Below are 22,563 nucleotides of genomic sequence, written 5' to 3'. Positions count from 1 at the left end.
ACTGATACTAAGTCCTGATGACTGATGCTGCGCCTCCTGATGACTGATACTGCGCCTCCTGACGACTGATACTACACCTCCTGATGACTGATACTGTGCCTCCTGACGACTGATACTGCGCCTCCTGACGACTGATACTGTGCCTCCTGACCATTGATACTGTGCCTCCTGATGACTGATATTGTGCCTCCTGATGACTGATACTGCGCTTCCTGACGACTGATACTACACCTCCTGATGACTCATACTGCGCCTCTGACGACTCATACTGTGCCTCCTGACGACTGATACTAAGTTCCTTATGACTGATACTGCGCCTCCTGACGACTGATACTGTGCCTCCTGACGACTGATAGTGCACCTCCTGATGAGTGATACTAAGTTCCTGACGACTGATACTGCGCCTCCTGACTACTGATACTATGCCTCCTGACCATTGATACTGTGCCTCCTGATGCCTGATATTGTGCCTCCTGATGACTGATACTCCACCTCCTGATGACTGATACTGCGCCTCCTGACGACTGATACTGCGCCTCCTGACGACTGATACTGTGCCTCCTGACGACTGATACTAAGTTCCTGATGACTGATATTGCACCTCCTGACTACTGATACTGTGCCTCCTGACGACTGATAAATAATAATAAATAATAATAATAATTAACGGTTTATTGAAAGAGCTTGGCAGCCAGAAGGCTGAAAATATACAGTTACATATTTGGGGAATGGGTTACGAATTACAAATACTATGCAAGTAACATAAGTGACACAAATAAGACATATAATAACTAGATAGGGAAAAGCTCAAACTACAGTTCATTTCAACATAGTGACAGTGCAAGGAGTAATGTTTACTGGGAGTGAATACACTGGTTTATTACAAGTTATTGATAATTTTTACAATGGTTGGGACTGGGCTGTTCTTATAGCGATCAGTTCGTGCACGTATGGGCTGGATGCGGTTGTGGTATCGAACAGCAATTCTCGGACTAGGGATCTCAGGTGGAAGTAGGAGCCGGTGTCGAGGATGGTGTAAAAGCTTCTTACCAAATTTGCAGATGAGGTCGTGGTGATGGTCAGTGAGAGTCGAAAGGGTCAGTGTGTTGAGCGCTTCTTGATATGTGGAGTAGGAAGGGGAAAGAATAATCTTGCATGCCCTCTTTTGCACTTTTTCTAGGTGTTTACGTTGTGTGGCATTTAGGGAGGAAGACCAGGTGGGGGAGGCATAGGTGAGCTTGGGAAGTATGAATGTTGTGTAAACACTGCGGAGCTCGGGTGCAGGAACTCCGAGGGACTTGAGTCGGCGGAGGAGGTGGAGACGGAAACTGGAGGATTTGACAAGTTCACTGACGTGTGGTTTCCAATTTAGTTTGTTGTCTATGGTGACGCCGAGGAGCTTCGTGGAATCTACAACCTGGAGTGTGTTCGGACCTAGGGTAATGGAAGGAGGTGGGACAATGTCGGAGGAGAGGTTGATGTGCATAACCATGGTCTTGGTATGGTTGATGGTGACATGGTTGTTGGTGGCCCAGTTTTGGAGACTGTTCAATAAATCCTGAAGGGCGGTATAGTTGGGAGCAGAATTGTTGACGCTGATCCCAATGGTGGAGTCGTCGACATATTTCCAGCGAGCAGGGGTTTCTTTTAGGGCATCATTGATGAGCATAAGGAAGCAGAGTGGTCCCATCTTGGTGCCTTGGGGGACGCCACAGGTGAGTGACTGAAAGGTGGAGACAGCCCCTCGGAAGCGTACAGCTTGGCGTTGGTCACTGAGGAAGTCTGTAAGCCATGGTATAAGACTTCTCCGAAGCCCGAGGTCAATCGCTTTGTTGATGATTATATTGTGGTCGACTAGGTCGAATGCTTTAGTGAAATCAATGAAGGCGACAGCTACAGACGTTTTTCGTTTCTCCAGATGGCGGTATATGTAATCGAGAAAGCTGACAAGACAGTGAGTGGTGGAGGAAGTTTCCATGTTGCCAAATTGCTGAGGGTCTACGACTCCTGCAATATCAGCATAAGCCCAGTCGAACACAAAACTTTCACAGATTAGCTGGGAATTGGGGTGATTGCAATAGGTCGTAGCACCTCCTGATGAGTGATACTAAGTTCCTGATGACTGATACTGCGCCTCCTGACTACTGATACTATGCCTCCTGACCATTGATACTACGCCTCCTGACGACTGATACTTTGCCTCCTGACGACTGACACTGAGCCTCCTGACGACTTATACTGCATCTACTGATGACTGGATACTACATTCCTGATGACTGATACTGCGCCTCCTGACTACTGATACTATGCCTCCTGACCATTGATACTGTGCCTCCTGATGACTGATACTGTGCCTCCTGATGCCTGATGCTGTGCCTCTTGATGACTGATACTGTGCCTCCTGACGACTGATATTGCGCCTCCTGACGACTTATACTGTGCCTCCTGATGACTGATACTGCGCCTCCTGATGACTGATACTGCGCCTCCTGACGACTGATACTGCGCCTCCTGACGACTGATACTGCGCCTCCTGACGACTGATACTGTGCCTCCTGACGACTGATACTGCGCCTCCTGACGACTGATAATGTGCCCTCTGACGCCTGATACTGTGCCCCTTAACGCCTGATACGGCGCCTCCTGTTGCCTGATACTGTGCCCCCTGACGCCTGATACTTTGCCACCTGACGTCTGATACTGTGCCTCCTGACGCCTGATACTGTGCCCCCTGTGCTGATACTGTGCCCTGGACGCGTGATACTGTGCCCCAACACCTGGATGATACTGTGTCCCCTGATGCCTGATACTGTGCCCCTGACACTCTGCCCCCTGACGCCTGATACTGTGCCCCCTGACGCCTGATACCGTGCCCCCTGACGCCTGATACTGTGCCCTCTGACGGCTGATACTGTGCCCTCTGACGCGTGGTACTGTGCCCCCTGATGCCTGATACTGTGCCCCCTGACGCCTGATACTGTGCCCCTGACACCTGATACTGTGCCCCTCTGACGCTTGTTACTGTGCTCCTGATGCCTGATACTGTGCCCCTTGACGCCTGATACTGCGCCTCTGACGCCTGATACTGTGCCCTCTGACGCCTGATACTGTGCCCTCTGACGCTTGCTACTTGATACTGTGCCCTCCTGACGCCTGATACTGTGCCCCTCTGACGCCTGATACTGCCCTCTGACGCCTGATACTGTGCCCTCTGACGCCTGATACTGTGCCCTCTGGACGCTTGATGTGCTCCCTGATGCCTGATACTGTGCCCTCCTGACGCCTGATACTGTGCCCTCTGACGCCTGATACTGTGCCTCCTGACGCCTGGATACTGTGCCCCCTGACGCCTGATGCCTGGCCCCCACGCCTGATACTGTGCCCTGACCCCTGACGCTTGACAGATACTGTGCTCCTGATGCCTGATACTGTGCCCTGACGCCTGATACTGTGCCCTGACGCCTGACACTGTGCCTCTGACGCCTGATACTGTGGCCCTGACGCCTGATACTGTGCCCCTGACGCCTGATGCTGTGACCCTGACGCCTGATGCTGTGGCCCTGACGCCTGATACTGTGGCCCCTGACGCCTGATACTGTGCCTCTGACGCCTGATACTGTGGCCCTGACGCCTGATGCTGTGGCCCCTGACGCCTGATACTGTGCCCCTGACGCCTGGATACTGTGCCCCTGACGCCTGATGCTCTGGCCCCCGACGCCTGATACTGTGCCCCTGACGATACTGCCCCTCTGACGCCTGATACTCTGCCTCTGACGCCTGATACTGTGCCCCCTGACGCCTGATACTGTGCCCCCTGACGCCTGATACTGTGCCCTTGACGCTTCTGTTACTGTGCCCCCTGATGCCTGATACTGTGCCCCTGACGCTTGATACTGTGCCTCTGACGCTTGTTACTGTGCCCCCCTGATGCCTGATACCGTATTCCCCTGACGCTTGATACTGTGCCTCTGACGCTTGTTACTGTGCCCCCTGATGCCTGATACTGTGCCTCTGACGCTTTTACTGTGCCCCTGACGCCTGATGCTGTGGCCCCTGACGCCTGATACTGTGCCCCGTGACGCCTGGATACTGTGCCTCCTGACGCCTGATACTGTGCCCCATATGCCTGATACTGTGCCCCCTGACGCTTGATACTGTGCCCTCTGACGCTTGTTACTGTGCCCCTGACGCCTGATGCTGTGGCCCCTGACGGTTGATACTGACGTGCCCCTGACGCCCTGACGCCCGATGTGTGGCCCTGACGCCCGATGCCCTGACGCCTGATACTGTGCCCTGACGCCTGATGCCCCCTGTGGCCCCTGACGCCTGATACTGTGCTGACGCCTGATGCTGTGGCCCTGACGCCTGATACTGTGATACCCCCCTGACGCGCCCTGACGCCTGATGCTGTGGGCCCTGACGCCTGATGCTGTGGCCTGACGCTTGATACTGTGCCCTGACGCCTGATGCCAGGCCCTGACGCCTGATACTGTGCTCTGACGCCTGATGCCGTGGCCCCTGACGCTTGATACTGTGGCCCCTGACGCTTGATGCTGTGGCCCCTGACGCCTGATACTGTGCCCCTGATGCCTGATACTGTGCCTCTGACGCCTGATGCTGTGGCCCCTGACGCCTGATGCTGTGGCCCCTGACGCCTGATACTGTGCCTCTGACGCCTGATGCTGTGGCCCTGACGCCTGATAAGATACTGTGCGCTCTGACGCCTGATGCTGTGGCCCCTGACGCCTGATGGATACTGTGCCCCCTGACGCCTGATGCTGTGGCCCTGACGCCTGATGTAGGCCCCTGACGACGCTGATGCTGTGGCCCCTGACGCTTACTGTCCCCCTGACGCCTGATGCTGTGGCCCCTGACGCCTGATGCTGTGGCCCCTGACGCCTGATACCAGCCCTGACGCCTGGTGCCGTGCCCCGCCTGACGCCTGATACTGTCCCCCGCCTGACGCCTGATGCTGTGACGCCCTGACGCCTGATACTGTGCCCCTGACCCCCCCCTGACGCCTGCCCCCTGACGCCTGATGCTGTGGCCCCTGACGCCTGATATCAGGCCCTGACGCCTGATGCCCCTGACGCCTGTCCCCTGACGCCTGATGCTGTGGCCCCTGACGCCTGACGCCTGATGCTGATGCTGTGGCCCTGACGCCTGATGCCATGCCCTGACGCCTGATACTGTCCCCCCTGACGCCTGATGCCAGCCCCCTGACGCCTGATACTGTGGCTGACGCTTGATACTGTGCCCCTGACGCCTGATGCTGTGGCCCCTGACGCCTGATGCTGTGGCCCCTGACGCCTGATACTGTGGCCCCCTGACGCCTGATGCTGTGGCCCCTGACGCCTGGATACTATCCCCTGACGCCTGATGCTGTGGCCCTGACGCCTGACGCCTGATACTGTGCCTCTGCGCCTGATGCTGTGCCTCTGACGCCTTGATACTGTGACGCCCCTGACGCCTGATGCTGTGCCCCTGACGCCTGATACTGTGGCCCCTGACGCCTGATACTGTGCCCCTGACGCCTGATGCTGTGGCCCCTGACGCCTGATGCTGTGGCCCCTGACGCTTGATACTGTGGCCCTGACGCCTGATACTGTGGCCCTGACGCCTGATGCTGTGGCCCCTGACGCCTGATACCCCTGACGCCCGATACTGCGCCTCCTGACGCCTGATACTGTGCCTCCTGACGCCTGATACTGTCCCTGACGCCTGATACCGTGCCCCTGACGCCTGCTGATACTGTGCCCCCTGATGCCTGGAGACTGTGCCCCTGACACTGTGCCCCTGACGCCTGATGCCTGACTGACTGTGCACCTGATACTGTGCCCCTGATGCCTGATACTGTGCCCCCTGATACTGTGCCCCCTGATGATACTGTGCTGTGCCTGACGCCTGGACTGTGACCTTATGACGCCTGATGCCCTCTGCGCTGTTGTACTGTGCCCCTGGATGCCTGATACTGTGCCCCCTGGCGCCTGATACTGTGCCCCTGACGCCTGATACTGTGCCCCCTTATGCCTGATAATGTGCCCCCCTGACACCTGATACTGTGCCCCCTGATGCCTGATACTGTGCCCCTGACGCCTGATGCCAGCTGCGCCCTTATGCCTGATACTGTGCCCCCTGACACTGTGCCCCTGACGCCTGGATACGCCTGACGCTGTGCTGTGCCCTCTTGACGCTTCTGTTACTGTGCCCCTGATGCCTGATACTGTGCCCCGCCTGACTGTGCCCCCATGCCTGATACTGTGCCCCCTGATACTGTGCCCTCTGACGCATGATACTGTGCCCCCTTATGCCTGATACTGTGCCCCCTGACGCCTGATACTGTGCCCCCTTATGCCTGATATAGTCTAGTTGATAAGACTCCTAAAAGGGCAGAATTGTTCACCTGGGAGGAAGGCGCCAAATTATTGGAATCATAATTATAAAATTTGTAACCAACTCATAATTGTATTCTAAGGTGATTAAAATTATTAAACAATATGGCCGCCGTTTTGTCGACAGAAACTTACTACGTGAATAATCATCATGTGCCAATGTCCTTGTTGGATCTCTCTATATACTATTAACATATGCAACCTTTCATTCTCAGTTTGTATTGAAATGGTGACTTGTGGATGTTTGCTCATTGGCTCCAAAACAGAGGTTGTACTGATGTATTGACTCAGGCAAGCATTACCACTTCAGGTCGGCCAGATGCCTTTTGAAAGCATCACATGTAACATGTTGCCGATATCCACACCAGGTGGCAGCAGCACCATTATATATACTTCCCAGACAAAACTAATTCTGAATGGATTCCAGTTGAGTATCAAGAGCTCAAGTACAGTATTTCTGTAAATGGAAACTTGATATGTATAAAAAAACACAACAATTCAAACACTGGTCAACTGCTTTGGTGATGCTGGGAGGTGAGATCACTTAGAGGAGGATATCTCTTGCTGTACAGTACAGTCTTATGGCACCAGGGATATTCGCTATGGATCAACATGTTCGCTGGTTACCATACATTATATCTTAGACATGTTAGCTTAACCCAGCAAGCACCCACAACTGTATGAAGAATTCAAGAATGGTCAATTTGTTGTTCAAAACTCTGGTGATGTGTTGAACCTGAATGTGTTAGACCATCACCATGAGCAGGAATATGATGCTATCAAAGGCGATGACGGTGACGTGGGCCTCACAGAGAACCCATCAGCTCTTAGAAGGTGGATGCCTGCTGGTCCAGAAGTGACTAGGGGTGTGAAGGTACAGGTACCATCAGTTCACAAGTCCTTTATCAAGGATGTGAAGTGCCTTGTAATGCTGGTGAAGGAAATTGACACCCCATTCAAAGGGGAGTCAGCAGAATTGTACATCATTGTCACAAACGAAATCCTGCCCTATCATCATTAGATTCAGTGAACAATGCTCATCACCTACAGTAGACCAGTCATAACATGAAGCATATGTAGAGGAGCGAATCCAGTTGTTCACAAAGCCATTGACTGACACTGTTAAAGGAAACAACGTGGCGCTGTTCAATACCTCCACGACACTCTCCCCACACCGTTTTAACCCTGAGAGCTGATTGTAATATATTTGCTATTCAATCAAAGGAAGATAATCTTGAGGAGCTGTTTTTCAGATATGGAAATCATGCCCATCATCCCTCTCTGTCATCCAGTGGTCAACTACACGCTGGTCATAAATCTGATATTCTTTCATGCCTCGAAACACACCAACCCTCCGTTGTAGATCCCAGTGTTGAAGTGAAGATACTGGACGGGGCTGCCATTATCAACCTGCTAAAACAATTTAACTGTAAAAATGTCCTTGATTTTGCCAAAGTTATTGTTGAGTTACATATATACAACACCAAGCTAAAAGCGCGAAGAGACTTGACATTGTCTGAGACGTAAATGTAGTGCACAGTTTGAAGCAGAGCAGTCGAGCAGCTCGGTGGTAAGAGAAGGGTCACCCGACCACCACCATCCAGGAAACAGAGTCTTCCTTGAGAAATGACACCAACAAGACTGAGCTGTTTGCTCTCCTAGCGTCTTACATTGCAGATATCAAGACTCATTAAGGTACAGACATAATCAGCACATGCTTTGATGACATTATCCGCCCTCCTAATGTAAACAAGGTGGACATAGCTCCTTGTAATCATGAAGAGGATGACACTCGTGTAATTCTGCAGTCACTCCACACAGCCAAGTGTGGTTACTCGAAGATAATGGCCAGGACAGTAAATTCAGACATCGTGATCCTTTCTCTTGCATACAGTGCAAAAATAAACATTCAAGAGGTATGGATTACCACTGGGACTAGAAGTCACTACCGTCACAGTCCAGCTTATACCATTGCTTGTAGTCTAGGACCAAGTATATGAAAGGCACTACCATTCTTGTACTTCCTAAGAGGCTGTGATACTGCGTCAGCAACACTCAGCTAGGTGGACCTTCCTTGACATCACTCAAGTTCTCTTCACATTGTCCAACCAGCCTGATGATATCACAGCGGAGAGACTGAATATGATTGAAAGAGTTGTAATTTTCTATATGGCTGCAGTTTACCCCAAGACAAAGTCACTCGTCTAGGTAGATATTATTTGCCCAGGGAAACAAGCTGATGGAGAATACACCACCAACACAGGCCGCCCTCCACCAACACAGGCCGCCCTCCACCAACACAGGCCGCCCTCCACCAACACAGGCCGCCATCCACCAACACAGGCCGCCCTCCACCAACAAGTGAGAAGAACAGGTTATCAAGCTGGCCACGTTTGGGGACAAACACTGGAAGTGATGCAAACTTTACCAAAACCAGAAGACTGAGGAAGACAACCCTCATCTAATGTATGGTCACCTGTGGGGCAACACTACAGAACCATGAGTCTCTTGTCAGCAACTTATTAGATTTGGATGTAAGAACAGATGTGGATGGAAATGTAAGTGTGTACAGGCTGGTCTTCCTGCACAGCTGTCAGTGTATGTGTAGGAAGGAACATGTCATATAGTAGAGAGTGAACTCTGTAAATGGGCTGGAGATAATAACTTATAATAAGTTTACTGTATTCATGGACTGTAGGCGAGATGGGGATGTGCCGAACATAGGATCACCTCTTCCACCGGCAGGATGAGAAGCTGAGGACCCCCCCCCCGGGGTAGGCTGCTCCTTAACGATTGTCTGTTGTATTTTATATGTTGCTGATGTCGAATGTATATTGGACCCCCCTTAACTAAATGCCTTTCATTCTTAAACTTATTTCATCCATTTTATTACTTTGAATAGTTTGAATTACATAAGAACATAAGAATGGAGGAAACTGCAGCGGGCCTATTGGCCCATACTGGGCAGTCCCATTAACACCCAACCCCTATTGCTCATATATCCTCACTCCTGTACTCACGCAGTTGTGAATAAGTTACCCTTTATGTATAGAACTTGACAAATAATATAACTGAAATACTGTGTAACATTCAGTGCCATAATATCCTGACCACGGGGGTTAGTTATACTGACCCTTTGTGAACTCTACTCTGTAATCCTTTTGTGCTACCGCTCACAAGATGAGTATGGGGGTGCACAATAAACTAGCCGCTGTAAGCGGCAAAATAAAAAACTAAAATCATATATCCAGCCAACCTATGTTTGAAGCTATCCATCGTGTTCGAGTTAATGATGATGTTTGGTAACTTGTTCCACTCATCCACTACTCTATTTCCAAACCAATGTTTACCTATTTCGCGCCTAAATCGAAATTCGTCTAATTTTGAACCATTACTACGAGTTCGCTCCTGGTTGGATAGTTTGAGTACCTTTGTTATGTCCCTTTGTTCAACCCTGACTTCCATTTATACACCTCTATCATTTCGCTCCTCACTCTACGTCTCTCAAGGGAGTGCAAATTAAGATGCTTTAACTTGTTTATGTACTCAAGGTTCCTAATGCCAGGGATTAGTCTTGTCATTCTCCTCTGAATTCTTTCTAGGGATTTTATATCCATTCTGAAGTACGGTGACGAGAACTGAACAGCGTAATCCAAGTGAGGTCTCACACGTGCAAGATATAGTTTTAGGATAACCTCGCTAGTCTTGTAACTAACACTCCTTTGTATGAACCTAAGTACTTTATTAGCCTTGTTTTGTGATAAATATAAGAAGTGCATGCAGGATGCTGACAAACTTTTTATTATAAATATTTCCCAAATGGATGTAAAGTACGTGAGGAAACAACAAAAACATCAAATGACTTAACTGGGAGGCAGCATCTGGCGTGGGTCCACCTCTTCTACAGAGTCAAGCTCTACTGTGTGTCCACCAATTTTGGTGCTTTCCTCCCTGAACAATTCTTCTGTTTATCCGCTGGAGTAATACCCGGCCCTCAGCTACACTGACCTAACCTAACCCAAGAACTAAAAATAGTAAGGACTCACCCCTGTAACGTCATAAGCTATAGCTCCGCCCCATTCAATGACCAGAGGGTGCCCAAGGACTGAGGCCTTGCCTTGGTCCACGTTCGATTGTTTCATTTTTTTTTAAATACTCATAAGACTTAGGCTTTTCTGTAGCCAGGTATAGCAAAATGAATGCCTTATGTTCTCATAGTCCTCCCAAAAATAAGTGATAAGCAAAAAAAGAAAACAAAGAAAATAGCAAAATATTACAAGGAAACACCCGGGGGGTGCCGGGCGTTTTGTTTATGACATGGATGAAGCAACTGAGTTGTTGAACTTATTAGTGATGCAAAGATTTTCCTTTTGCCAGACATGGCCAGGTGAACGTCTGAGGGAACTCCGGACAACTGAATATTGCCTTTCAATGTACAGTACTCGTATACTTAAGAAAATAGAGCAAGTTTCTCTAGGCGTGAAGCATCACGACCGTCGCCGGTGAATTAAGTGATGTAACTCTGGTTTTTCATATATTTGGGGCAATATTATTGTTTTATTTTGCCAGACGAGGTAAGAACAATGTGTCACAGTCTTCTGGGTGACCTGATATTGGCTGAAACAAGCGCAGTGTTGACACCTGAAGCCCACGTACCTATGTACTTAACTTTCATATTTCAAGAATACTAAATATGTTCAGAGTTCTTTTTAGCCACATATGGCAAGATGAATGTCTCACCTTCCTGTATATACCTGGATAACAACAGACATGCCAGAATTAAGGAGATACAAAAGAAATATGAACTCTCATCAAACAAGTTCTCTGCAGCCTAGTGTGTTTATTTTATCAGAACGCTTGTAGGCATTTATCCATTTCATAAGTGTTCTTATCTCCGGGATATTTGTAATACTTGATGTATTCTCTTGGATCTGAGCATCGCTGGTGCACCCGTATATTGCACAAATAACCTATTGATTGATACACTGGTCAGGATTGGCCTGTGCTTTTACAGACCGAACCAGATGATGTGTGTTTACAACAGTGACGTGACTGAACTGTGCATTGTGGGTAAAACAAGTGATTGGTGAACTATCCTTACTAGTGTTTTATCTATTCTTTGAACATGCATGACTCAGTAGGAGGTGATGTAAGTGCAGAATGAGGAGGGGGAGGAGGAGGTGGGGGAGGTGGGAGGGCGTGAGGGTGGGGAGGAGGATGGGAGGTGGGAGGGAGGTGGGAGGGAGGGGAGGTGAGGAAGAGTAAATGGTGAATGGGCAGATGACGTTCACAGATGGCTGGTCGTGAGGGCAGGTGTGGGTTGAGAACAGGTGTTGGCAGTGTGTGACGAGGTGTGGTGATGGCAGGTGTGAGGCAGGTGTTGGCACGTGCTGGCGGGTGTGGTTTTGGGTGTGGGGTGATGGCAGGTGTGAGGCAAGTGTTGTTGAGGTGTGGTGGTGGCAAGTGTTGGCAGGTGTGGGGCATGTTGGTGTTGATAGGTGTTGGCAGGTGTGAGGGCAAGTGTTGTGGGTGTGAGAAGGTGTTAGGATAGGTGTGTGAGCGGGTGTGAGGGCAGATGTGTGTGCAGGTGTTCGGTGTGGTGAGGTGTGAGGGCAGGTGTGGGCACGTGTGTGGGAAGGTGTGTGGGCGGTGTGAGGCAGGTGTGAGCAGGTGTGGTGGTGGGTGTGTGGGCAGGTGTGGTCAGGTGTGGGGCAGGTGTGTGTGATTGAGGCGTGTGGGAGGTGGGTCCAAACACACTCACACCATATATATATATATATATATATATACCACCACCACAGACCACCATCATTAAGACCACCACTAAGACCTACACCATTAAGACCACACCACCCAGACCACCACCACTAAGACCACCACCACCACTAAGACCACCTATAAGACCACCACCACCACCATTAAGACCACCATCACCACTAAGCCACCACCACCACCATTAAGACCTACATCACCACAGACCCACCACATTAAGACCACCACCACAGACCACCCACCACCACCACCACCACCACACCACCATTAAGACCACCATCACCTAGACACCACCACCACCACCACCACCACCACCACCACCCACCACTAGACCACACCACCACCACCACCACCACCACCACCATTGAGACCACCACTAAGACACACCCACCACCATTAAGACCACCACCACCACCACTAAGACCACCAAACAAGACCACCACCACCATATGAACCACCACCACCACCACTAAGACCACCACCATTAAGACACCACCACAGACCACCACCACCACACTTAATACCACCACTAAGATCACCACCATAAGACCACCACCACTAGCCACTAAGACCACCACCACCATTAAGACCACCACCCTACCACTAAGATCACCACCACCATTAAGACCACCACCACCACCATTAAGACCACCACCACCACTAAGACCCACCACTGGGCCACCACCAGACCCACCACCACTAAGACCGCCACCTAAGACCCACCACCACCACCACCATTGAATACCATCACCACCACAGACCCACCACCACCACCACCATTAAGACCCACACCACAAGACCACCACCACCACCCATTAAGACCACCACCACCTGACCCACCCACCACCACCACCACCACCACCACCACCTGGCCACCACCACCACCACCACCCACCACCACCACCACCACCTGCCACCACCACACCACCACCCCCCACACACCACCACCCACCACCACCACCACCAGTATACAGTTCCGGAAGTTTAGGTTGAATACCTGGGGTTAAGCCTGTCTCTACACCTCACTCCTCCCATCTCCCACACCTCCCCCCACCTCTCCCTCTCTCCTTACACCCCTCCCCTTCCTCTCTCCTCTCCCACCCCTCCCTCTCTTACCCCTCTTCCTCTCCCTCTCACCTCTCCCTCCCTCTCCCCTCTCTCCAACACCTTCCCCCCCCTCCTTCCTCTCCTTGAAAAAGTAGGGTGGAGAGTGAAAGAAGGTGAAAGGAGGTGAAAAATTTCGGAGGAGGTAGAGGGCAGGCTGTGTCATGGGTTAGTCATTGTCTGTCGGTACAGGCACTGACAGCCCTGCTCCCATATATGGGTGTTTTGGCCTTATTCATATTCCGCCGACCCTACTGGCGGATGCTGGTCTAGGGAGGTTGTGTGCCTGGCCGTGTAGATCAGGGTGGTAATGGACCTCCTCTCCTCTTTCACCTTCTCCCTCCCCCTCTCCTCACCCTCTCGCCTCTCTCCTCTCCTCCTCTCCACCTCACCCCTCTCAGTTCCCTTCTCCCCATTTCTCACAACATCCACCTCTCCATCTCCTCACCACTCTCTCTACCACTTGATATTCTCTCTCTCCTTCTACCTATCCACAGTGTGAGATCACGCTGAAGGTCAGGTGTGCCTCACAGGGCACAGCTAGCGCCAGGTGTAGCCTCACAGGTCACGGCTACCAGCAGGTCAGGTGTAGCCTCACAGGCACAGCTACCAGCAGGTCAGGTGTAGCCTCTGGTCACAGCTACCAGTAGAGTCAGGTGGCCTCACAGGCACAGCCACCAGCAGGTCAGGTGTAGCCTCACAGTCTGCAGCTACCAGCAGGTCAGGTTAGCCTCAGGGGCACAGCTACCAGCAGAGGTGTAGCCTCTGAGGCACAGCTACCAGCAGGTCAGGTGTAGCCTCAGGAGTCGCTACCAGCACGCCAGGTGTAGCCACAGGTCAGGCTGCCAGCAGGTCAGGTGTAGCCTCACAGGGGCTCAGCTACCAGCAGGTCAGGTGTAGCCTCACAAGTCACAGCTACCAGTAGGGTCAGGTGTAGCCTCACAGGGCAGCAGCTACCAGCAGGTCAGGTGTGGCCTCACAGTCACAGCTACCAGTAGGTCAGGTGTGGCCTCACAGGGCACAGCTACCAGCACGCCAGGTGTAGCCTCACAGGTCACGGCTACCAGCAGGTCAGGTGTAGCCTCACAGGGCCACAGCTACCCAGCAGGTCAGGTGTAGCCTCACAGGTACAGCTACCAGTAGAGTCAGGTGTGGCCTCACAGGGCACAGCTACCAGCAGGTCAGGTGTGGCCTCACAGGTCACGCTACCAGTGGGTCAGGTGTAGCCTCACAGGGCACAGCTACCAGAGGTCAGGTGTAGCCTCACAGGTCACAGCTACCAGCAGGTCAGGTGTAGCCTCACAGGGGGCACAGCTACGAGAAGGTCAGGTGTAGCCTCACAGGTCCAGCTACCAGTAGGTCAAGTGTAGCCTCACAGGGCTGCAGCTACCAGCAGGTCAGGTGTAGCCTCACAGGGCACAGCTACCAGATGGTCAGGTGTAGCCTCCTGGGGCACAGCTACCAGCAGGTCAGGTGTAGCCTCACAGGTCACAGCCACCATCTGGTCAGGTGTAGCCTCACAGTCACCTACCAGTAGGTCAGTGTAGCCTCACAGGGCACAGCTACCAGCAGGTCAGGTTAGCCTCACAGGGCACAGCTACCAGATGGTCAGGTGTAGCCTCACAGGGCACAGCTACCAGCAGGTCAGGTGTAGCCTCTGGGTCACAGCCACCATCTGGTCCGGTGTAGCCTCACAGGGCACAGCTACCAGCAGGTCAGGTGTGGCCTCACAGGCACAAACCTAACCCATCACAACTCAACCATTTACCAGAAAGCCCTGGATGGCTCTCAAATGTGTCAGCAGGCCCCAGACGGCTCTCAAATGTGTCAGCAGCCCCGGATGGCTCTCAAATGTCAGCAGCCCCCGGATGGCTCTCAAATGTGTCAGGCCCAGATGGTTTTCAAATGTGTCAGCAGCCCGAATTGCTCTCAAATGTCAGCAGCCTACAGATAGCTCTCAAATATGTCAGCAGTCCCCGGAAGACTCTCAAATGTGTCAGCAGCCCTACAGATGGCTCTCAAATGTTTCAGCAACCCCAGTTGCTCTCAAATGTGTCAGCAGCCCCCGGATGGCTCTCAAATGTGTCAGCAGTCCCCAGAAGACTCTCAAATGTGTCAGCAGCCCTACAGATAGCTCAAATATGTCAGCAGTCCCCGGAAGACTCTCAAATGTGTCAGCCCCCGGATGGCTCTCAAATGTGTCAGCAGCCCCACAGATGGTTTCAAGTGTCAGCAGACCCACAGATAGCTCTCAAATGTGTCAGCAGCCCCACAGATGGCTCTCAAATGTGTCAGCAGCCCACAGATAGCTCTCAAATGTGTCAGGAGCCACGAGGTGGCTCTCAAATGTGTCAGCAGCCCCCGGATGGCTCTCAAATGTGTCAGCAGCCCCCGGATGGCTCTCATATGTGTCTGCAACACAGATTCTCTCAAATGTGTCCGACAGATTGCTCTCAAATGTGTCAGCAGCCCCATAGATAGCTCTCAAACGTGTCAGCATCCTCGGTGGCTCTCAAATGTATCAGGGCCCCAAAGATTGCTCTCAAATGTGTCAGCATCCCCACAGATAGCTCTCAAATCTGTCAACAGCCCCCCGGATGGCTCTCAAATGTGTCAGCAGCCCCACAGATAGCTTTCAAATGTGTCAGCAGCCATACAGATGGCTCTCAAATGTGTCAGCAGGCCCCCAGACAGCTCTCAAATGTGTCAGCAGCCCTCTGGATGGCTCTCAAATGTGTCAGCAGGCCCCAGATAGCTCTCAAATGTGTCCAGCAGCCCCCGATGGCTGTCAACAATTCCCGGATGGCACTCAAATGTGTCGGCAGCCAGGTGGCTGTTAAATGTGTCAGCAGCCCCTGGATGGCTCTCAAATGTGTCAGAGCCCCCGGATGGCATTTAAATGTGCCAGCAGCTCCCGAATGGCTCTCAAATGTGTCAGCAGTCCCAAGGTTAGCTCTCAAATGTGTCAGCAGCCCACAGATAGCTCTCAGTGTCAGCAGCCCCACAGACAACTCTCAAATGTCAGCAGCCTCAGAATAGCTCTCAAATGTGTCCAGCAGCCTACAGATAGCTCTCTCAAATGTGTCAGCAGTCCCCTGGATGACTCTCAAATGTGTCAGCAGCCTAGGATGGCTCTGAAATGTGTCAGCCCCCAGGATGGATCAAATGTGTCAGCAGCCCTACAGATGGCTCTGAAATGTGTCAGCAACTCCCCGGATGGCTCTCAAATGTGTCAGTATCCCCACAGATAGCTCTGAAATGTGTCAGCAACTCCCGGATGGCTCTCAAATGTGTCAACCCCATGGATGGCTCTCAAATGTGTCAGTATCCCCACAGATGGCCTCCAAATGTGTCCAGGAGCCCCAGACGGCTCTCAAAATGTGTCAGCAGCCTCTGGATGGCTCTCAAATGTCAGCAGGCCCCCAGATAGCTCTCAAATGCGTCAGCAACCCACAGATAGCTCTCAAATGTGTCAGCAGCCCACGGGTGGCTCTCAAATGTGTCAACAGTTCCCGGATGGTTTTAAATGTGTGCCCTACAGATAGCTCTCCTCAAATGTGTCAGCGCACAGATCTCTCTCTCAAATGTGTCAGCAGCCCTACAGATCTCTCCAAATGTGCCTGCAGCCCCACAGATAGCTCTCAAATGTGTCAGCAGCCCCACAGATCTCTCAGTGTCAGCAGCCACAGATCTCTCTCAAATGTGTCAGCAGCCCTACAGATAGCTCTCAAATGTGTCAGCAGCCCCACAGATCTCTCTCAAATGTGTCAGCAGCCTACAGATCTCTCTCTCAAATGTGTCAGCAGCCCCACAGATAGCTCTCAATGTGTCAGCAGCCCCACAGATAGCTCTCAAATGTGTAGCAGCCCCAATCTCTCTCAAATGTCCCTACAGATCTCTCTCAATGTGTCCAGCCCTACAGATCTCTCCAAATGTGTCAGCAGCCCCACAGTCTCAATGTAGCCCCACAGATCTCTCTCAAATGTGTCAGCAGCCCTACAGATCTCTCTCTCAAATGTGTCAGCAGCCCTACAGATCTCTCCATGTGTCAGCAGCCCCCAGATAGCTCTCAAATGTGTCGCAGCTACAGATAGCTCTCAAATGTGTCAGCAGCCCTACAGATAGCTCTCCAAATGTGTCCAGCCCTACAGATAGCTCTCAATATTGCAGCAGCCCTACAGAATGCTCTCAAATGTGTCAGCAGCCCTACAGATAGCTCTCAAATGTGTCAGCAGCCCTACAGATAGCTCTCAAGCCAGCAGCCCCACAGATGGCTCTCAAATGTGTCAGCAGCCCTACAGATAGCTCTCAGTCAGCAGCCCCACAGATAGCTCTCAAATGTGTCAGCAGCCCCAGATAGCTCTCAAATGTGTCAGCAGCCCCACAGATAGCTCTCAAATGTGTCAGCAGCCCCACAGATGGCTCTCAAATGTGTCAGCAGATAGCTCTCAAATGTGTCAGCAGCCCCACAGATAGCTCTCAAATGTCAGCAGCCCCACAGATAGCTTCCAGTCAGCAGCCCCACAGATAGCTCTCAAATGTGTCAGCAGCCCCACAGATAGCTCTCAAATGTCAGCAGCCCCACAGATCTTCAATGTGTCAGCAGCCCCAGATAGCTCTCAAATGTGTCAGCAGCCCCACAGATCTCTCAAATGTGTCAGCAGCCCCACAGATGGCTCTCAAATGTCAGCAGCCCACAGATAGCTCTCAAATGTGTCAGCCCCACAGATAGCTCTCCAATGTGTCAGCAGCCCCACAGATAGCTCTCAAATGGTCAGCAGCCCCACAGATCTCTACAAGTCAGCAGCCCACAGATAGCTCTCCAAATGTGTCAGCAGCCCCACAGATAGCTTCAATGTGTCAGCAGCCCCACAGATAGCTCTCAAATGTGTCAGCAGCCCCACAGATCTCTCAAATGTGTCAGCAGCCCCACAGATAGCTTCAAATGTCAGCAGCCCCACAGATAGCTCTCAAATGTGTCAGCAGCCCCACAGATTCTCAAATGTGTCAGCAGCCCCACAGATCTCTCTAAATGTGTCAGCAGCCCCACAGATAGCTCTCAAATGTGTCAGCAGCCCCACAGATAGCTCTCAAATGTGTCAGCAGCCCCACAGATAGCTCTCAAATGTGTCAGCAGCCCCACAGATAGCTCTCAATGTCAGCAGCCCCACAGATCTCTCTCAAATGTGTCAGCAGCCCCACAGATAGCTCTCAAATGTGTCAGCAGCCCCACAGATAGCTTCAATGTCAGCAGCCCCACAGATAGCTCTCAATGTGTCAGCAGCCCCACAGATCTCTCTCAAATGTGTCAGCAGCCCCACAGATAGCTCTCAATGTCAGCCCACAGATAGCTCTCAAATGTGTCAGCAGCCCCACAGATAGCTCTCAAATGTGTCAGCAGCCCCACAGATAGCTCTCAAATGTGTCAGCAGCCCTACAGATAGCTCTCAAATGTCAGCAGCCCTACAGATAGCTCTCAAATGTGTCAGCAGCCCTACAGATATCTCAAATGTGTCAGCAGCCCCACAGATAGCTCTCAAATGTGTCAGCAGCCCCAGATAGCTCTCAAATGTGTCAGCAGCCCACAGATAGCTCTCAATGTCAGCAGCCCTACATAGCTTCCAAATGTCAGCAGCCCCACAGATAGCTCTCAAATGTCAGCAGCCCACAGATAGCTCTCAAATGTCAGACACAGATAGCTCCAAATGTGTCAGCAGCCCCACAGATAGCTCTCAAATGTCAGCAGCCCTACAGATAGCTCTCAAATGTCAGCAGCCCCACAGATAGCTCCTCAAATGTGTCAGCAGCCCCACAGATAGCTCTCAAATGTGTCAGCAGCCCTACAGATAGCTTCTCAAATGTGTCAGCAGCCCCACAGATAGCTCTCAAATGTGTCAGCAGCCCCACAGATAGCTCTCAAATGTTCAGCAGCCCACAGATAGCTCTCAAATGTGTCAGCAGCCCCACAGATAGCTCTCAATGTGTCAGCAGCCCCACAGATGGCTCTCCAAATGTCAGCAGCCCCACAGATAGCTCTCAAATGTGTCAGCAGCCCCACAGATAGCTCTCAAATGTGTCAGCAGCCCCACAGATGGCTCTCAATGTGTCAGCAGCCCCACAGATAGCTCTCAAATGTGTCAGCAGCCCCACAGATGGCTCCTTCAATGTCAGAGCCCCACAGATAGCTCTCAAAGGCCAGCCCCACAGATAGCTCTCAAATGTGTCAACAGCCCCACAGATGGCTCCCCAAATGTGTCAGCAGCCCTACAGATAGCACCCCACAGATAGCTCTCAAATGTGCAGCAGCCCCAGATAGCTCTCAAATGTGTCAGCAGCCCCACAGATAGCTCTCAAATGTGTCAGCAGCCCCACAGATAGCTCTCAAATGTGTCAGCAGCCCCACAGATGCTCTCAATGTCAGCAGCCCCACAGATAGCTTCTCAAATGTGTCAGCAGCCCCACAGATGGCTCTCAAATGTGTCAGCAGCCCCACAGATAGCTCTCAAAATGTCAGCAGCCCCACAGATAGCTCTCAAATGTGTCAGCAGCCCCACAGATAGCTCTCAATGTGCAGCAGCCCCACAGATGGCTCTCAAATGTGTCAGCAGCCCCACAGATAGCTCTCAAATGTGTCAGCAGCCCCACAGATAGCTCTCAAATGTGTCAGCAGCCCCACAGATCTCAAATGTGTCAGCAGCCCCAAGATGGCTTCTCAAATGTGTCAGCAGCCCCACAGATAGCTCTCAAATGCCGCAGCCCCACAGATGCCTCAAATGTCAGCACCCCAGCTCTCAATGTGTCAGCAGCCCCACAGATGGCTTCAAATGTGTCAGCAGCCCCACAGATAGCTCTCAAATGTGTCAGCAGCCCCACAGATGGCTCTCAAATGTGTCAGCAGCCCCACAGATAGCTCTCAAATGTGTCAGCAGCCCCACAGATGGCTCTCAAATGTGCAGCCCCACAGATGGCAATTAAGGTGAGAGGAGGACCTGAGTGTTTCGTCACCCAAGATAATATGAACTATAATGGTGTGTGTGTGTGTGTGTGTGTGTGTGTGTGTGTGTGTGTGTGTGTGTGTGTGTGTGTGTGAGTTACGTATCCTCAATTGCTACACAGATGTTAGTAACTTCAATATAGGGTATGAAGTACTGTATGTGAATAGATAGATAGATAGCATGTATATAGCCAATATAGGTATACAGTTCAGCATGTATATAGCCAATACAGGTATACAGTTCAGCATGTATATAGCCAATACAGGTATACAGTTCAGCATGTATATAGCCAATACAGGTATACAGTTCAGCATGTATATAGCCAATACAGGTATACAGTTCAGCATGTATATATACAGTTCAGCATGTATATAGCTATAGTTCAGCATGTATATACACATATATACAGTTCAGCATGTATATATGTACACAGGTATACAGTTCAGCATGTATATAGCCAATACAGGTATACAGTTCAGCATGTATATACACAGGTATACTGTTCAGCATGTATATAGAATACAGGTATACAGTTCAGCATGTATATAATACAGGTATACAGTTCAGCATGTATATAAATATATGTCTGTACATGTATATAGTCAATACAGGTTTACAGTTCAGCATGTATATAGCCAATACAGGTATACAGTTCAGCATGTATATAGCCAATACAGGTATACAGTTCAGCATGTATATAGCCAATACAGGTATACAGTTCAGCATGTATATAGCCAATACAGGTATACAGTTCAGCATGTATATAGCCAATACAGGTATACAGTTCAGCATGTATATAGTCAATACAGGTATACAGTTCAGCATGTATATAGCCAATACAGGTATACAGTTCAGCATGTATATAGCCAATACAGGTATACAGTTCAGCATGTATATAGCCAATACAGGTATACATTCATTAATCTATGTAAGATATGGGTCAGTCAACTCCAGATGTGTATGACTGTGTGTCGTGTCATGTGTGTCATACAGGTGAGTGTTTTTGATTGACTTCTGGTTCAGGGTTAAGTGTCATAAGTGTCACTGTCATGTACGTGTGTCAAGGGTCAATTAGGGTGAGTTGTATTGTTGATGTGTGTCATTCCTGCTTGACAGGTGAAGAGAGAGATGTCAGAAAGTGTAGTGTCAGGTAGAGTTGTCAGGGAACTTAACGTCAGCCTAGGTATTAATTACGTGTGACACCGTATAATGAAGGTGTCACTTAGTCAATAAATCCTAGGGAACATAACGGAATTACACAGACAGACATAACACATGAGGTAGAGGTGGTGCGAGGGATAATAAGCCAGGTGTGGAGACAGACAGGTAGCAGAGAGTTATCCGAAATATAGATAATGTGTGTGCGTCGTTACCCGGCCGTTCTCATCTCGCTAATCACTTCCGGGTCAACATAAACTGCTGCTTCATGATGGAGTTTAATTAGAAAATTTCACCTCAGTGTTACATCAGGGTGAATGAGGGCGTGAAAGTGAAGGTACACACACACACGCACACACACACACACACACACACACACACAGGAGGTCACCAACTGCGGGACAGTATAACAGGAACAATACCTGTGGTGGGTCAGAGGGGATCATATGTCTTACCTAACTTGACGTTGGCACTGGTCACTTGTACCTATACTTGTACCTGTAACTATACTTGTACCTGTAACTATACTTGTACCTGTAACTATACTTGTACCAGTGCCTATACTTGTATCTGTACCTATACTTGTACCTATACTTTTATCTGTACCTGTGCTTGTATCTGTACCTATACTTGTATCTGTACCTATACTTGTATCTGTACCCCCGCACTTCTGCATCCGCACCCATACCTGCATCCGCAACTCCACAATTTGCATCCAATCTGTACCTGCATCCGCAAATCTGCACCAGCACCATACCCCTTATCCGCACCCACACCTGCATCCGCACCCGCACCTGCATCCGCACCCGCACCTGCATCCGCGTTCCATACCTGCATCCGCACCCATACCTGCATCCGCACCTGCACCTGCATCCGCACCCACACCTGCATCCGCGCCCGCACTCTGCACCCTGCACCCATACCTGCATCCGCACCCATACCCAGATCCGCACCCATACCCATCCGCACCCGCACTCATCCGCAATCCATACCCATCCGCACCTGCACCCAGAAATTGCACCTGCACTCTGCAATCTGCACCCATACCTGCATCCGCACCTACACCTTCGCATCCGCAAATCACACTGCATCCGCACCGCACTTGCATCCGCACCCATACTTGTATCTGTACCTGCACTCTG

The 22,563-nt window shown here is 50.9% G+C and overlaps 2 protein-coding genes across 2 annotated transcripts; one reads left to right on the top strand and one right to left on the bottom strand.

Annotated features, from left to right (window-relative positions):
* Positions 1-2,431: 2,431 nt before the first annotated feature.
* On the bottom strand, positions 2,432-6,250 carry LOC121861905 (uncharacterized transmembrane protein DDB_G0289901-like). The gene is made up of 3 exons (XM_042359793.1): positions 6,204-6,250; positions 4,178-6,001; positions 2,432-3,827 (listed from the first exon to the last, which is right to left on the bottom strand). The coding sequence occupies exons 1-3, from the start codon at positions 6,248-6,250 to the stop codon at positions 2,432-2,434; spliced, it is 3,267 nt and encodes a 1,088-aa protein (XP_042215727.1).
* An 11,587-nt stretch (positions 6,251-17,837) lies between these two features.
* LOC121861904 lies at positions 17,838-18,830 on the top strand. The gene is made up of 3 exons (XM_042359792.1): positions 17,838-17,953; positions 18,104-18,366; positions 18,667-18,830. The coding sequence occupies exons 1-3, from the start codon at positions 17,838-17,840 to the stop codon at positions 18,828-18,830; spliced, it is 543 nt and encodes a 180-aa protein (XP_042215726.1).
* The last annotated feature ends 3,733 nt before the right edge of the window (positions 18,831-22,563 follow it).

Source organism: Homarus americanus, unplaced genomic scaffold (assembly GCF_018991925.1).
Source record: "Homarus americanus isolate GMGI-L3 unplaced genomic scaffold, GMGI_Hamer_2.0 scaffold58361, whole genome shotgun sequence".
Classification (NCBI taxonomy): Eukaryota; Metazoa; Arthropoda; class Malacostraca; order Decapoda; family Nephropidae; genus Homarus; species Homarus americanus.
Note: the sequence above shows the minus strand (reverse complement) of the source record. Positions and strands in the feature narration are given on the sequence as shown.

What these genes read in the sequence shown, in the direction of transcription:
- LOC121861905 (XM_042359793.1), bottom strand. Translation starts at nt 6,250, where the DNA reads ATGGGGGCACAGTCAGGCGGGGCACAGTATCAGGCATCAGGGGCACA. An exon ending in TATCAGGCATCAGGGGCACA is followed by an intron (nt 6,002 to 6,203) that starts GTAACAGAAGCG and finishes ATCAGGCGTCAG; the next exon opens with GGGCACAGTATCAGGCGCCA. An exon ending in CATCAGGCGTCAGGGGCACA is followed by an intron (nt 3,828 to 4,177) that starts GTAACAAGCGTC and finishes TCAAGGGCACAG; the next exon opens with TATCAGGCGTCAGGGGGCAC.
- LOC121861904 (XM_042359792.1), top strand. Translation starts at nt 17,838, where the DNA reads ATGTCAGCAGCCCCACAGATCTTCAATGTGTCAGCAGCCCCAGATAGC. An exon ending in CCCACAGATGGCTCTCAAAT is followed by an intron (nt 17,954 to 18,103) that starts GTCAGCAGCCCA and finishes CAAATGTGTCAG; the next exon opens with CAGCCCCACAGATAGCTTCA. An exon ending in CACAGATAGCTCTCAAATGT is followed by an intron (nt 18,367 to 18,666) that starts GTCAGCAGCCCC and finishes CAAATGTGTCAG; the next exon opens with CAGCCCCACAGATAGCTCTC.